The sequence below is a fragment of the Doryrhamphus excisus genome, linkage group LG7 (genome assembly GCF_037039965.1).
Source record: "Doryrhamphus excisus strain RoL-2023G ecotype Guam linkage group LG7, RoL_Dexc_Guam_v1.1, whole genome shotgun sequence".
Lineage (NCBI taxonomy): Eukaryota > Metazoa > Chordata > Actinopteri > Syngnathiformes > Syngnathidae > Doryrhamphus > Doryrhamphus excisus.
In genome coordinates this window covers 3,639,868-3,657,463 of record NC_136363.1, presented here as the reverse complement: position 1 = coordinate 3,657,463, position 17,596 = coordinate 3,639,868, and the positions used below count along the sequence as shown (strand labels likewise).

At 37.9% G+C, this 17,596-nt stretch overlaps 1 protein-coding gene and 1 long non-coding RNA gene across 4 annotated transcripts in view; one reads left to right on the top strand and one right to left on the bottom strand.

Moving 5' to 3' along the window:
• Positions 1 to 17,596, bottom strand: part of rbms3 (RNA binding motif, single stranded interacting protein) — a 283,637-nt gene that overhangs the window by 194,089 nt on the left and 71,952 nt on the right. For all 3 annotated transcript variants that reach the window (XM_078791916.1, XM_078791917.1, XM_078791915.1), the window contains one exon: positions 14,257 to 14,414. In XM_078791916.1, coding sequence (XP_078648042.1) covers positions 14,257 to 14,387 — 131 coding nt within the window. In that variant the 5' untranslated portion in view covers positions 14,388 to 14,414. The remainder of the gene's footprint in view (positions 1 to 14,256; positions 14,415 to 17,596) is intronic.
• LOC144899469 (uncharacterized) lies at positions 5,093 to 5,530 on the top strand. Its single transcript, XR_013627592.1, has 2 exons — positions 5,093 to 5,183; positions 5,466 to 5,530. It is a non-coding gene; the product is annotated as an uncharacterized LOC144899469 (long non-coding RNA).

Sequence of the window (17,596 nt, the reverse complement as noted above, 5' to 3'; positions counted from 1 at the left end):
ACGTCAATCAAAGTTACCCAAGGCCTTCAGAATCAGGAGTGCTGGCCCGAAAACTCCAAAACTATTACCAATGAGGTTGGGGCTGATCCGCTTCACAGTAACAGGCGTACAGTCATTAAAAAAATATCACATTGGTAGAAGGTAAATATGTTATAAAGACATTTTTCAGCAGTCAGGGCCAGCAAAACCTTCTCTGCTGGCCTTAACATTTTAGACGCAACGATTTACTCTTTGTTCCATGAAAGTTCAGTTCATTATTTTGTTTCTTTTGTTTCCTGGCTTCCAGTATGTGCATGTGTAAGATTTTTTTTTGGGGTCCAATCAGATTTAGACTTTTTTTGTGTTGCCACGTGAATCAAAGTTACCCAAGGCCTTCAGAATCAGGAGTGCTGGCCCGATCACTCCAACACTATTACCAATGAGGTTGGGGCTGATCCACTTCACAGTAACAGGCGTACAGTCAATAAAAAAAAATCACATTGGTAGAAGGTAAATATGTTATAAAGACATTTTTCAGCAGTCAGGGCCAGCAAAACCTTCTCTGCTGGCCTTAACATTTTAGACGCAACGATTTACTCTTTGTTCCATTAAAGGTCAGTTCATAATTTTAGTTTTTTTTCATACTTTCTTGGCTTCCAGTATGTGCATGTGTAAGATTTTTTTTTGGGTCCAATCAGATTTAGACTTTTTTTGTGTTGCCACGTCAATCAAAGTTACCCAAGGCCTTCAGAATCAGGAGTGCTGGCCCGATCACTCCAACACTATTACCAATGAGGTTGGGGCTGATCTTCACAGTAACAGGCGTACAGTCAATAAAAAAAAAATGTCACATTGGTAGAATGTAAATATGTTATCAAGACGTTTTTTTGCAGTCAGAGCCAGCAAAACCTTCTCTGCTGGCCTAAACACTTTAAGAAGCACCAATCTATTCTTTGTTCCATGAATGGTCCATTCATTATTTTGTTTGTTTTCATAGTTTCTTGGCTTCCAGTATGTGCAAGATTTTTTTGGTCCAATCAGATTTCGACTTTTTTTTGTGTTACCACGTCAATCAAAGTTACCCAGGGCCTTCAGAATCAGGAGTGCTGGCCCGAAAACTCCAAAAGGAGGTTGGGGCTGATCCGCTTCACAGTAACAGACATACAGTCATTTCAGCATTTCTCCAAAAGCCCATACCGAACACTGAAATTTACTAGTGTCCTTGAACGCATCGTCAAAATACAGCACAGTACTTAATTAAGCCTGTTCCGACACAATAAAAGTAAACACACATGGTGCCGTTTATGAACTGCTCCCAACGATATTGTAGTGTAGAGGTTTGGAGTATTTGCACGATGTGCGATACCACTGAAGGCTGATATCGCACATCACGATATGACATATTTAGAAGACACAAATCAATCTAATAAATACGACCAATAATAGCATGGGGCTATGCTTTGCAGGCAGGCCCATAAAAAGCTATTTAAACATTAAAAAAAAAAAAAAGATTTAGCATCAGTTGTTGCAGAAATGCGGTAGACTGGTTTTCCCGATCCCACAAGCATAGTAAATTAAAGTCACACTTTACACACACACACATACATTCTGTGTGGAAGAAGCAGTGGTGCATCCCGGCACATATTTCACCAGTGGGGGGATAATTGTGCCATTTCTCAACGAGTGGCGGGCTCTATTTGACTCTATTTACTGCATGCTGCGGTGGGGTGGGTGGCATCTATGAACTGATGAGCTCCGAGAGGGAAAACTACCCGTTCGCACAAATTCTGCATAAGTACAAACAACACACACACACACACAACAACAACAATCAGTGGATTGTCACTCTTCAGTAGATAAACAGGCCATATTGGTAATAGGGATCTGTATTCTCTAGTGCAACACAATAGGAAATATGTGCAATGTTTGTTCACACCGAGACGCACATGAGAATGAGTACGCGGCATGGAACATGTTTCCTTGATCAGGGAGCATGCCGGCATTGCAGTGGTTCTGTATTTGTTGAGCTGACATATTATGTATTAATAATAGTAATGGTTTAATTTCATTTGAACATGCATCAGATTACAATTGAATGCATCCCATAATCAGTTCACAGTTCTACATGTCCAAAAGGAGTAGGAAGAAGCAAAGCTTATTAAATCCTACCACCTCCATCTGGTACTTTTACAATCAGTAACTGTTACATTTGTTCACTTCCTGCTTTCCTAATATAATTTAAGTTTTTTTTTATTTTCTTTATTCTTATTTATTTCTTTATTTTAATTTTCATCCTAATGTTAATTTTAATTTTCATCCTTAATTTTCATCCTTAATTTTCATCCTAATGTTAATTTTCATCCTAATGTTAATTTTCATCCTAATGTTAATTTTCATCCTAATGTTAATTTTAATTTTCATCCTTAATTGTCATCCTTAATTTTCATCCTAATGTTAATTTTCATCCTTGATTTTCATCCTTAATTTTCATCCTTAATTTTCATCCTTAATTTTCATCCTAATGTTAATTTTCATCCTTAATTTTCATCCTTAATTTTCATCCTTAATTTTCATCCTTCATTTTCATCCTTCATTTTAATTTTAATTTTCATCCTTCATTTTAATTTTAATTTTCATCCTTCATTTTAATTTTAATTTTCATCCTTCATTTTAATTTTCATTTTCATCCTTCATTTTAATTTTCATTTTAATTTTCATCCTTAATTTTCATCCTTAATTTTCATCCTTAATTTTCATCCTTAATTTTCATCCTTAATTTTCATCCTTAATTTTCATCCTAATTTTAATTTTAATTTTAATTTTAATTTTAATTTTAATTTTAATTTTAATTTTAATTTTAATTTTCATCTTAATTTTCATCTTAATTTATTTTCCATACTAAGACTGATGCCCCATGTATAGATGGACATTAGCGTTACCTTTAAAACGGTCTGACACCCTAACCTAAACTTCCAAACCTGCTGGTAGAAATGGAATATACTTTCTTCTCCGTGCAGTAATGGAGTCTGGCATTCCATAATGTGGGAACTTTAAGCTCAAAATCCGTTTGGAAACATTCAGACGGCCGTCAAGCAAATGAGCGTCATCTTGGTGCTGATCTAATATGGCCTGGGGTTGCCACTGGATAAAATGGCAGACATGAAAGATAATACAGGACATGTTACAGATATAATGGGACCGAGACAGAGAAGCCAAAGCAAGACATGGCGGGGGGGGGGGGGGTTTGGATGAGGAGGGGGGGGGGACGGGCCGTGGGCCAGCAGAGTCCGAGATAAGCGGCCGGGAGAGTGATAGGATAGGATTAGCGGAGATAGGCCCTGCATCCCTGCTACAGCATCACAGTGTTAAACCTGCGCTTCACACGGAGCGCCTCTGTCACATCAAAGCTTCCCTCAGGCCTGCTTGGCACTGAGGCCAAGGAGTTGCCAGGAGGGTTGTCTCCAGCCGCACGCCGCTACATTCATGCACATCGAGCTTTCACCTATATGTATCCATCCATCCATCCATCCATTCTGAGATTGACAACTTCCTTTATAGAACATTTATTGCGCCCCGCCCATAAAAATGTCTATTTTTGACAAAATTAAATTTTAATTTTAAAGTTGTTTTATCATTTTAATTTCAATTTTAAAGTTTTTTATCATTTCAATTTTAATTTCAATTTTAAAGTTTTTTATCATTTCAATTTTAATTTCAATTTTAAAGTTTTTTATCATTTCAATTTTAATTTCAATTTTAAAGTTTTTTATCATTTCAATTTTAATTTTAACATTTTTGATCATTTTAATTTTAATTTTAACATTTTTGATCATTTTAATTTCAATTTTAATTAAAATGTCAATGTCAATGTCAATTTTAATTAAAATGTCAATGTCAATGTCAATTTTAATTAAAATGTCAATTTTAATTTTAATTTTAATTTTAATTTTAATTTTAATTTTAATTTTAATTTTAATTTTAATTTTAATTTTAATTTTAATTTTAATTTTAATTTTAATTTTAATTTTAATTTTAATTTTAATTTCAAGGTAGCCTTTAAACTGGATTGTCAGGCTGGAGAAGGAGTTTCTTCAAGCTGCGATTACGTCATCCACCCTCACAACTCAATCTGGAAATTGGAAATTTAAGTTAAGCCAATTTCACTTCCCTTTTGTGTTTTCACTAATCTCCAATTATGAGAAGGATTTACAAAATATATTAAGCAGAATATAATTATATCGACAATAAATCCAACATGTTCTGAAGGAAGCGTAAAACAAGCTCAGGTCACTTCCTGACTTTTTGTGTGTACTTGGGAGTTCACAGAAAGATGAATTCTGCACTAAGATGTAGCATACGCTACGTGTTGTGATTTTCTGCTCCACCTTCTCTCCCACATGTCAATTAGTCTGCGCTCAATTACTCCGAGTTCCATGATCGCTCATGTTCTTCTGGATGAATGGACAAAAACATCCCTGCAAAATCTTCCCAGAAAAATGGAAGATGTTATGCGATTCATACAAAAGGAGGCATCAAGGCACCTTTCTTTCTCAGGCACCTTTTGTGTTTTTTTTTTTTATAACAATCAACATATTATATACCTAAAATATCATCCACTACTTCTCTACAAGAGAGGAGAAATATGATCTCAGAGAAGAAGTACATTTGAAACACTTATATGCTAGGACTACGTTAAAAAGCCATAGCATTTCAGTATGTGGGAATCAAACTATGGAATGGATTGAGTAAGGACCTCAAACAATGCACATCGATGAGCCAATTCAAGAAACAATACAAGCAGTTGATGTTTGCTAAATACAAGGATGAAGAGTCTTGAACCAGTCATGATGTGCTATATATATCACTATATTGACACTTACTATGGTACCCATTATGTCATTGGATGCTCATATCACCTCATACTTCGGTACGTGACTAAAATTAAAATCAAAATTTAATTTTTTGGATTAAAAAAAAAAATTAAAAAAAATAAACAAACAAAATAAAACACCAAACTTAAATTTGTTCACTTCCTGCTTTCCTAATATAATTTAATAGTTACTGATTGTAAAAGTACCAGATGGATCTCGTACTTTGGTACGTGACAAAAATAAAATTTAAATAAAAAAAACGTAAATTATATTAGGAAAGCAGGAAGTGAACAAATGTAACAGTTACTGATTGTAAAAGTACCAGATGGAGGGGTAGGATTTAATAAGCTTTGCTTCTTCCTACTCCTTTTGGACATGTGGAACTGTGAACTGATTATGGGATGCATTCAAATAAAAATACAGAAAAATAAACATAGTAGTAAAAAATAAAATAAAATTACAAAATTTAAAAATAAAACAAAATAAAAAACAAAAAGCAAATAAAAAACAAACAAAAACAAACAAACAAAAAAAACAACCTAAATTATATTAGGAAAGCAGGAAGTGAACAAATGTAACAGTTACTGATTGTAAAAGTACCAGATAGAGGGGTAGGATTTAATAAGCTTTGCTTCTTCCTACTCCTTTTGGACATGTGGAACTGTGAACTGATTATGTGATGCATTCAATTGTAATCTGATGCATGTTCAAATGAAATTAAACCATTACCATTACCAATTAACATAGCATGTTTTTTGGAATGTGGGAGGAAACCGGAGTACAAATAAAAATACAGAAAAATAAACATAGTAAAAAAAATAAAATTACAAAATTTAAAAATAAAACAAAATAAAAAAACAAACAGCAAACAAAAAAAACAAACAAAAACAAACAAACAAACAAAAACAACCTAAACTATATTAGGAAAGCAGGAAGTGAACAAATGTAACAGTTACTGATTGTAAAAGTACCAGATGGAGGGGTAGGATTTAATAATCTTTGCTTCTTCCTACTCCTTTTGGACATGTGGAACTGTGAACTGATTATGGGATGCATTCAATTGTCATCTGATGCATGTTCAAATGAAATAAAACCATTACCATCAACCCCCAACTTCCAAAGGACTTTTCGCTGCCGAGTGGCCCAACCACTCCTCACTAGTCAGTCAACTATTTCCTTTTCATTATCCCACAAATTCCCACAGTGCATGTTACACAGGAATCATTAAGCAGGGATGTTGCATACAATAAAACCGTTTTCTTGCCAACAATTCCATTGTGTGTGTGTTCGGTCGTGCCAAGAACTCCGAGTCTATCCCGGCATACCTTTTGCTTTCACTTTTTTTTTTTTTTTAGCCCTTGTCAGTTTGCGTTTAAACAGAACAAGGCAGCTGTGATTACCAGGCAGCAAGTGTCAACATCGGACCTTTGAGAGTCATTAGGAATAATCTGACTCTGTTGAGTAGACAGGCCTCGGAAACATAAAAAAAAAAAAAAAAAAACAGGCGGTCTCAGGGTCAAACCCTTGCTTCATTCCCTCCCGGTCTCCGTCCGCTTAGCATACTTCATGCATTCCTTGTCCAACCATCATGCAAGCCAACACACATACGGGACAGGTTATCTGGGCAATTGGTGGTGATTAGCCCTTGATTTGGCTCGTCTGGTCCTTTTTGATCAGGCGCTGCCACGGAGCAATGGAAGCCATTGTGATTGAGGGCACAGCTGTGGATCGGGAATCGAGTGAGGAGAAGGAAAAGGGATATTTGCGAAGAGGCAAATGGGAAGTAGTAATGACCGTGTTTAGGGAGGTCGTATGCGGTTTTCCATGTGCTTTGCATCTGTTTGTTTGTTTTTTTTTGTTGTTTTTTGCTTTGCTTCATTTAAAAAAAAATTCAATTTTTTTTCTTTTTTCATTTTATTTTTACTATTTTTATTTTTTATTTATTTTTATTTGTACTCCCACATTCCAAAAACATGCTATGTTAATTGGTAACATGTCCAAAAGGAGTAGCAAATCCTACCCCTTCCATTTGGTACTATTACAATCAGTAACTGTTACATTTGTTCACTTCCTGCTTTCCTCATATAATTTAAGTTATTTTTTTATTTTTATCCTTTTTTATTTTTGTTACATCAAAGAGAAGGAAAGGGATATTTGGGAAGAGGCAAAGGGGAAGTAGTAATGACCGTGTTTAGGAAGGTCGTATGCGGTGTTCCATGTGCTTTGCATCTGTGTCAAAAAAAAAAAAAAATCGAGTGCTGTCTTCCTTTGAACATTTTGTCTAACAACCTGATTAAATCCATGTTTGCATTCCTCAAACAGGACTGCAAATAAGATTAAAAAATAACTTAATCACTGTTTGGTTTAATGGCTTGGAAGGCTTGTTTACCCTGCAGAGTTTTTGGAGCTTCGCTTGCCGAGTTTACCTTTTGGCATCAAAAGATCTTTGGTTTGGACCGGATTAACGCTGAGCTTTGGTTTGGACCAGTGCCTCAACCTGGCTGGTTAGGCTGAGGACTTTTTCTCACAGAAGCAGCTGCTCTATCGGTTTATGCACCCAATCATAGCCAGCGACGTAGGAGGGCTTCTTACTATTTGGCTGTACACTCAAGAAAATCCACTCTCCATTCCTTTGGCTTGTTTTTTTAGCCCTAATATATCAGACTGAAACTCTATCCAGCAGAATAAAACGACCGTTAAGCACAGACCGAATCTGTTTAATTGCTCGTTCCGCCACAACTGTTTGAGTAATTCCAAACATTGTGGGAATTCAGTCGGTTTTGTGGACTCTTAAAAACACTTGCCTTGCAATAAGGAAGCAATTCATAACAGAACATACTAATTTCTTTTTTCTAAAATCACAAATACTTCAACTTGCTGATATAGTACATCTTCAAACAAGCTAAAATAATGCACAAGGCTAAAAACAACCAATTAGCTAAAAATGTAAAAAATTTAAATTAAAATTAACTTTAAAAAACTTTATATAACACTCTATATCACTATAGACTTTATATTTTATATCACTACCCATTATGTCATTGTATGGTCATATCACCTCGTATTAAAATTAAAATTATAAAAACCTTATATAACTTTATTAAAATTATATTAGGATAAAAATAAAAATTAAAAATAAACAAACAAAACAAATTAAACTATATTAGGAAAGCAGGAAGTGAACAAATGTAACAGTTACTGATTGTAAAAGTACCAGATGGAGGGGTAGGATTTAATAAGCTTTGCTTCTTCCTACTCCTTTTGGACATGTGGAACTGTGAACGGATTATGTGATGCATTCAATTGCAATCGGATGCATGTTCAAATGAAATAAAACCATTATCATTACCAATTAACATAGCATGTTTTTAGTATGTGGGAGGAAACCGGAGTACAAATAAAAATAAATAAAAATAAAAATAGTAGTAAAAATAAAATAAAAAACTTAACATAAAAAACAAACAAAAAAAAACAACTTAAACTATATTAGGAAAGCAGGAAGTGAACAAATGTAACAGTTACTGATTGTAAAAGTACCTGATGGAGGGGTAGGATTTAATAAGCTTTGCTTCTTCCTACTCCTTTTGGACATGTGGAACTATGAACTGATTATGTGATGCATTCAATTGTAATCGGATGCATGTTCAAATGAAATAAAACCATTACTATTACCAATTAACATAGCATGTTTTTAGTATGTGGGAGGAAACCGGAGTACAAATAAAAATAAATAAAAATAAAAATAGTAGTAAAAATAAAATAAAAAACTTATAAAAAACAAACAAAAAAAACAACTTAAACTATATTATGAAAGCAGGAAGTGAACAAATGTAACAGTTACTGATTGTAAAAGTACCTGATGGAGGGGTAGGATTTAATAAGCTTTGCTTCTTCCTACTCCTTTTGGACATGTGGAACTGTGAACTGATTATGGGATGCATTCAATTGTAATCGGATGCATGTTCAAATGAAATTAAACCATTACCATTACAATAAGACAAACCTACCACCATTTTTCATGGCTGCTAAAAGCTAGCAAGCCTCACTTGTAAGCACATTTGGGTGCATTTCACATTTTTTCCTCCATTATGACGGACTCTTAGTAATGGTATTTTCGAAACTATATGTTTTAATGATTTCCAAATTTAAGAACGGTGCAGCTACGCCGTATTTTTACTCTGATTTCACGTCTTGTGAAACCCAGCAACAATATACAACATGAAGTAACTAAAGTAGATATTTGGATTATACGTGGTGCCTTTAATGCATAATTTAGGTCTTTACTTCCGAGCAGGAAGGGTGAACTTTGGGAGGTTAATGAAAATGTGCCAGGATTGTGGCAGTGAAAAATGACACAGAGGGTCCCCCAACCACAGTTTAAATGCCTTTCGGGGTATTTTTTTTTTTTTTTTTTTTTTTTTTTGACGGTGCGCAACACCCTCCGAAGCAACAACATGTCGTGGTGTCAAGAATGAATCAGTGTCACGGCATTGGTACGCATGCGGTAGTGCCAGATTGTTGCGAACCTGGTGTGCAAGGTCTACTTTTCACTGATGCGACAAATCTGAGCTGAACAATCGGCTTCCCTCACAATGATGTGCACACACACACACACACACACACACACACACACATTTTCTCAAAAGGGCAGACAAGCTCATGGTACTGATAAGAAAAACAGCTTAGCCAGCTAATAAAATAGAATTTTGTTTAATATCCTAAAACCACAGAGCCATTTTTAGTCAGCGTTTATGTCGAACACGGTACAGCTGACAGCATGGGGCTATATAGTCTGTTAGACGGGGGGTATTACCGACATCGGAATTTGACCTTTTAGTGGAATGCTTCCACCCGCTTGCCATCGGAACGCTGTATGGCTAATTAGCTTTGGTGGCATTGAATTTCTACTGGCACAGTGCACCTCGGGCAACCTTGGGGGCACTTTGACAGGAAATATACATACTCGGAAAGATGGATGAGGATGGGAAAATGAGGATGAAGTACTCGAAGGTTCCACTGCATGACAGCGAGGCAAACCAGTGAAAAATCGAATGCTAACTGAGAAACATTAATATTCATTCATTCGTTTTTTTTACCAAGGAAAGTGCTGGGGCCTATCCCAACAGTCTTAGACTGCTTCGACTGGTGGCCAGCCAATCACAGGGCACATATTGACAAACAACCATTCACACTCACATTCATACCTATGGACAATTTGGAGTGGCTAATTAACCTAGCATGTTTTTGGAATGTGGGAGGAAACCTGCAGTACCCGGAGAAAACTTACACATGCACAGAGATGGCCGAGGGTGGAATTGAACTCGGGTCTCCACTCGTCCGCCGTGCAGCCGGAGAAACATTAACATTTTGGGCTAATTATAAAAGACAGGCTGCTAAAAATATTCAATTAAGTTAAACATTTCAGACTCAAAATGTTTTCCGAGATAGTTGGGACATGTCCAGAGGAGACATAGTGAATATATTGGTAGAAGGATGCTGGAGGTAGCAGAGATGAGGATGCTGAGGTTCTCATTGGGAGTGACCAGGATGGATAGGATCAAGAACGGGACATTACATGTTAGAGGCCTTGGAGATAAAGTCAAAGAGGCCAGACTGAGATGGTTGGGACATGTCAGAGATGAGGATGCTGAGGTTCTCATTTGGGAGTGACCAGGATGGATAGGATGTGGAACAAGTACATCAGAGAGACATTTACACCTCAGTCACACACTGGTGGTGGTAAATGAACGATAACCGGGGCGTACACTAGCCAAAGTTCCACTGTGTATGAGTTTCTCAGTGGGAGTGACCAGGGTGGATAGGATCAAGAACGGGACATTACATGTTAAAAGCCTTGGAGATAAAGTCAAAGAGGCCAGACTGAGATGGTTGGGACATGTCAGAAATGAGGATGCTGAGGTTCTCATTGGGAATGACCGGGATGGATAGGATCATAGGGACATTACATGTTAGAGGCCTTGGGGATAAAGTCAGAGAAGCCAGACTGAGATGGTTGGGACATGTCAGAGATGAGGATGCTGAGGTTCTCATTGGGAGTGACCGGGATGGATAGGATCATAGGGACATTATACATTAGAGGCCTTGGAGATAAAGTCAGAGAAGCCAGACTGAGATGGTTGGGACATGTCAGAAATGAGGATGCTGAGGTTCTCATTGGGAATGACCGGGATGGATAGGATCATAGGGACATTGCATGTTAGAGGCCTTGGAGATGAAGTCAGAGAAGCCAAACTGAGATGGTTGAGACATGTGAGAGATGAGGATGCTGAGGTTTTCATTGGGAGTGACCAGGATGGATAGGATCATGGGGACATTACATGTTAGAGGCCTTGGAGATAAAGTCAGAGAAGCCAGACTGAGATGGTTGGGACATATCAGAAATGAGGATGCTGAGGTTCTCATTGGGAATGACTGGGATGGATAGGATCATAGGGACATTGCATGTTAGAGGCCTTGGAGATGAAGTCAGAGAAGCCAGACTGAGATGGTTGGGACATGTCAGAGATGAGGATGCGGAGGTTCTCATTGGGAGTGACCGGGATGGATAGGATCATAGGGACATTACATGTTAGAGGCCTTGGAGATAAAGTCAGAGAAGCCAGACTGAGATGGTTGGGACATGTCAGAGATGAGGATGCTGAGGTTCTCATTGGGAGTGACCGGGATGGATAGGATCATAAGGACATTGCATGTTAGAGGCCTTGGAGATGAAGTCAGAGAAGCCAAACTGAGATGGTTGAGACATGTGAGAGATGAGGATGCTGAGGTTCTCATTGGGAGTGACCAGGATGGATAGGATCATAGGGACATTACATGTTAGAGGCCTTGGAGATAAAGTCAGACAAGCCAGACTGAGATGGTTGGGACATGTCAGAAATGAGGATGCTGAGGTTCTCATTGGGAATGACCGGGATGGATAGGATCATAGGGACATTGCATGTTAGAGGCCTTGGAGATGAAGTCAGAGAAGCCAGACTGAGATGGTTGGGACATGTCAGAGATGAGGATGCGGAGGTTCTCATTGGGAGTGACCGGGATGGATAGGATCATAGGGACATTACATGTTAGAGGCCTTGGAGATAAAGTCAGAGAAGCCAGACTGAGATGGTTGGGACATGTCAGAGATGAGGATGCTGAGGTTCTCATTGGGAGTGACCGGGATGGATAGGATCATAGGGACATTACATGTTAGAGGCCTTGGAGATAAAGTCAGAGAAGCCAGACTGAGATGGTTGGGCCATGTCAGAAATGAGGATGCTGAGGTTCTCATTGGGAATGACCGGGATGGATAGGATCATAGGGACATTGCATGTTAGAGGCCTTGGAGATAAAGTCAGACAAGCCAGACTGAGATGGTTGGGACATTATTAATAATAATAATAATAATAACAATAATATGGTAACTTCCTTTTATATTTGTGTTACAATTAGGAATAATAAAATCTTATCCTTACGATGGCACCAATTTGAACAGACATTCCCGTTATTACCTCACAATGTGGACAAACTGGAGGTTGACCTGCGTCCCAGAACATATTATGGTCTGTGTCAATAAGAAGAATTATTGCTTGACTTATGACACGTCCGCTGGGAGCATGACCAAATATACTGGACAGCATGTTCCCATCTCCAAAGCATTCCTGTATAATCGGTGACGCCGAGCCAGGACATTTCTGGAAATATGACCAAGAAAGGATTATGCAAGTGGACATGTTTTTCGGCCTGGGTTTTACAATCCTTGCCCCCCCCCATTAATGATATTGACCCCTTCTTGGGTACACTAAACACCCAATGGATCTAAATAAGCCTGCTGGTGTATGTGTGCTCAAGTTTTATGTGAGGGACTCGGACTGTGTGTTACAGCTTTTATGAGGTCTTGGTCTGCCGTTCCTGTGGGAGGTGATCCAATCTAGGTTTTCTTTACTGGCGTCGCTGAGGCTAGGAGTGTGTGATTTCTCTATCAGGAACGTTTGCGGAACTCTAAAATTCACAACAAATAGTTGTTGACAGTGTAATAGGCTACGCAGTAGATTGAACATGACCTTTTATTATTTTCTATTGTATGCGACCTTTTGCGATTTTGTTCTTTTGGTGATTGCACTTTAGTTGGCTGAAATTGGCATTTTGAGAGCCTAATTACATCCTGTGATGAAAAACAGCAATGGGTTTCTTAGCACGGGTAGATGAAAAACACAATAGCATATCCGTCTCCAGATACTACTTGGGATTTGATCTGCAGGGGGATTGAAAAGTAGGGACGGCATAAACATTAGATCTCGGATCATATTGTATTTCAGTATGTGGAATCAAACTATGGAACGGATTGAGTAAGGACCTCAAACAATGCACAACGATGAGCCAATTCAAGAAACAATACAAGCAGTTGATGTTTGCTAAATACAAGGATGAAGAGTCTTGAACCAGTCATGATGTGCTATATATATCACTATATTGACACTTACTATGGTACCCATTATGGCATTGGATGCTCATATCACCTCCTACTTCGGTACGTGATTAAAATTAGGATTAAAATTAACTTAAACTATATTAGGATTAAAATTGAAAAATTAACTTAAATTATATTAGGATTAAAATAAAAAAAATTAACTCAATTAACTCAATTGTAATCTGATGCATGTTCAAATGAAATTAAACCATTACCATTACCAATTAACATAGCATGTTTTTGGAATGTGGGAGGAAACTGGAGTACAAATAAAAATAAATATAGTAGTAAAAAAAAAAAAAAAAAACTATATTAAGAAAGCAGGAAGTGAACAAATGTAACAGTTACTGATTGTAAAAGTACCAGATGGAGGGGTAGGAGTAAAACCGGAGTACAAATAAAAATAAATAAAAATAAAAATAGTAGTAAAAATAAAATAAAAAACTTAACATAAAAAAACAAACAACAAACAAAAAAAAACAACTTAAACTATATTAGGAAAGCAGGAAGTGAACAAATGTAACAGTTACTGATTGTAAAAGTACCAGATGGAGGGGTAGGATTTAATAAGCTTTGCTTCTTCCTACTCCTTTTGGACATGTGGAACTGTGAACTGATTATGTGATGCATTCAATTGTAATCTGATGCATGTTCATATGAAATCAAACCATATTGGTAATGTTTTTCCGCCAATTTTGATAATAGCGTATTTGGAGTTTCATACTTTGCACTTTCTTGTATGGATGTTTGTGCCACATAGAAATGTGCAGCTTTCAAAATTGTGTTAGAAGTACATGTTGATTCTGATTTTTTTCCCCATCTCGATATCAGTAATGATATCGTTATATCAAAGCCAATATCGAGCATCTCCACATTTCACATTGCCGCCGTGAGGTGGAGAAGTGTATATACAGTGGAAGTGGACAAAGTACTCACGGTTGGCAGAGCTTGATGAGGTCCTGGTCCGTAGTCCCAGGTGGCAGGCCTCGGATGTACAAGTTGGTCTTACTCAGCTGCTCCACCCCTCCCTGGTTGCAGCTGTTAGTGCTGGGGCTGGGAGGAGCCATGGGGTGAGGGGGTGGAGCATAGGGCTGCTGCAAATAGAAGAAGGGAAATATTTTAATGTTGCAACTCTAAAAATAATTGTGTTACTTTCCATTCAAATTTGATTAAATAAGATCTGCTTTTGCCTACTCCTTTTCATGTTTTTTTTTTAATTATTTGTATAAAACTATTCAAGTGATGTTTTCAAGGTTTCCACCCCATATTGAAATACTGGCTTATTTTTCCTCACGACTCATCGCCTCAAAACCAATTCCATTCCGTTCCGCCGGCTTTTTCTGATATTAGGGGACTTAACAGTGAAAGCACGTATCGTTCTGCAGTTTTTTTTCCCACTGACCAGCAGCGGGTGCTGTTGAGAGGTCCACCGAAAGCGCTCACAAGCCATTAGTCGGGTTTCCAAAAAATTTGATTAAATAAGATCTGCTTCTGCCTACTCCTTTTCATGGTTTTTGAATTATTTTTATTATTTTGAATTATTTGGAATTATTTGTATAAAACTATTCAAGTGTTGTGTGGCGTAACTGTAACTGGCGGGACTGACTTCCTGTTTCCATGCATTACCAAACTAATAGGCTTTTTCTGTTATTAGGGGACTTAACAGTGAAAGCACGTATCGTTCTGCAGTTTTTTTTCCCACTGACTAGCAGCGGGTGCTGTTGAGAGGTCCGCCGAAAGCGTTCACAAGCCATCAGTCAAGTTTCCAAAAAATTTGATTAAATAAGATCTGCTTCTGCCTACTCCTTTTCATGGTTTTTGAATTATTTTTATTATTTTGAATTATTTGTATAAAACTATTCAAGTGTTGTGTGGCGTAACTGTAACTGACGGGACTGACTTCCTGTTTCCATGTATTACCAAACTAATAGGCTTTTTCTGTTATTAGGGGACTTAACAGTGAAAGCACGTATTGTTCTGCAGTTTCTTTTCCCACTGACCAGCAGCGGGTGCTGTTGAGAGGTTCACAAGTCATTTACACAAGTCAGTTTCCAAAATTTTTGATTACATAAGATCTGCTTCTGCCTACTCCTTTTCATGGTTATTTCAATTATTTTTATTATTTTGAATTATTATTAACTATTCAAGAGATGTTTTCACGGTTTCCACTCCATATTGAAATACTGGATTATTTCTCCTCACGACTCATCGCCTCAAAACCAATTCCATTCTGCTGCGCCGCCACGGCTCACACCACACCTGAAGGTCCAACAAATCTTCAAACTATTTCATAAATATCCCACCCTGAATGTCTCATTTCGATATCACCTCCATCCTCCAAACTGTCGTTAGTGTTGATTTATGTTATAGAACAGCGACTCACTGCTATTTCTATCTATAATATGATGGGGCCATACAAAACAAGAAAGAGAGGTCACATGACTGAATATTACCTCCAGTTAACCAAGTCAACCCCCCCCCCCACTGAGAAAACCACACTAACCCCATCCGGTGGCTGAAAAACACAGAGATAAACTCACACACCATTAGCCCTCCATTCCTCCCCACATGTTAACAGTAGTTGCTGGAGCATGCTTGATTTGATGTGCTATTTTAAGCATGTGTGTGTGTGTGTGTGTGTGTGTGTGTGTGTGTGTGTGATGCCAGCGTGTCGCCTCCAAGTCCTCAGACAAAGTACCGGGGGGGGGGGGTGCAGCGAGCGTGAAGAGAGAGCCATGTCTATCAATGGATGGCCAATTACCATGCTGGGATAAGTGGAACTAATGGCCAGCCACTCACAGGACTGGACACAACATTTTGTTTTGTGTCCTCAACACAAACCTTGCAATGCCCTACATTATCAGTGACATGGAGTGGGTTAGTACACACAGAATTAGCTTCACTTGGTGGGAAAATAACCCACAATGGAGCCAAGAAAACTGCATATTGATCAAAAGGTGAAAAAAAAAAACTGGTAAATTTGACATATAACTCATAGCAAAACATGCAGGTGGTGTTCGTGTTGATCGTGTTTCATAGCAATCTTTGTCACTAGCATCTTAAATGTTTATTTCTATGGTTTTGGAATTATTTGTATAAAACTACACAAGTTGTGTGGCGTAACTGTAACTGGCAGAACTGACTTCCTGTTTCCATGTACTACCAAACTAATAGGCTTTTTCTGGTATTAGGGGACTTAACAGTGAAAGCACGTATTGTTCTGCAGTTTCTTTTCCCACTGACCACAAGTGGGTGCTGTTGAGAGGTCCGCCGAAAGCGTTCACAAGCCATCAGTGTACAGTCAGTTTCCAAAAAATTGGATTAAATAAGATCTGCTTCTGCCTACTCCTTTCCTACTCCTTTTCATGGTTTTTGAATCATTTGTATAAAACTATTTAAGTGATGTGTGGCGTAACTGTTAGTAAAGAACTACAGTCAACCTCTGATGACATCACAGATATACAATGGAACTGACTTCCTGTTTCCATGTATTAGCAAACTAATGGGCTTTTTCTGGTATTAGGGGACTTAACAGTGAAAGCACGTATTGTTCTGCAGTTTCTTTTCCCACTGATTGAGAGGTCCGGCGAAAGCGTTCACAAGCCATCAGTGCACAGTCGGGTTTCCAAAAAATTTGATTAAATAAGATCTGCTTCTGCCTACTCCTTTTCATAGTTTTTGAATTATTTGTATAAAACTATTGAAGTGTTGTGTGGCGTAACTGTTAGTAAAGAACTACAGCCAACCACTGATGACATCACAGAGGTACAACGGAACTGACTTCCTGTTTCCATGTATTACCAAACTAATAGGCTTTTTTCTGGCAACAGAGTTTTCTGGTATTAGGGGACTTAACAGTGAAAGCACGTATTGTTCTGCAGTTTCTTTTCCCACTGACCAGAAGTGGGTGCTGTTGATAAAAATCTTCTTTAATAAAAAAAAATTATTAAAGAAGATCTACTTTTGCCTACTCCTTTTCATCCATGTAGCCTTACGTGTGTCGCATAGCTAATATTATACAGCATGCTATTCGGCAGGAACATATTTGCACACAAAGTGCAACCACTGCACAAAGTTGCTGCCAGGGCTGAAAGTTAATTGAAAGCGTTTCCCCTCTTTCTCACGCTTTCTTTGTTTTCGCCCCACTAATAAGCTCGACCCTCGTCCTCCTCCTCCCTCTCCTCCTTTTCCTCTTCCTCCCCGGGCTCCGGCCTTGGCTTGCATCCCGGGCTTTGGAATTCATGTGTCCCGCCCTATCGATTTGCTTTAATTTTTT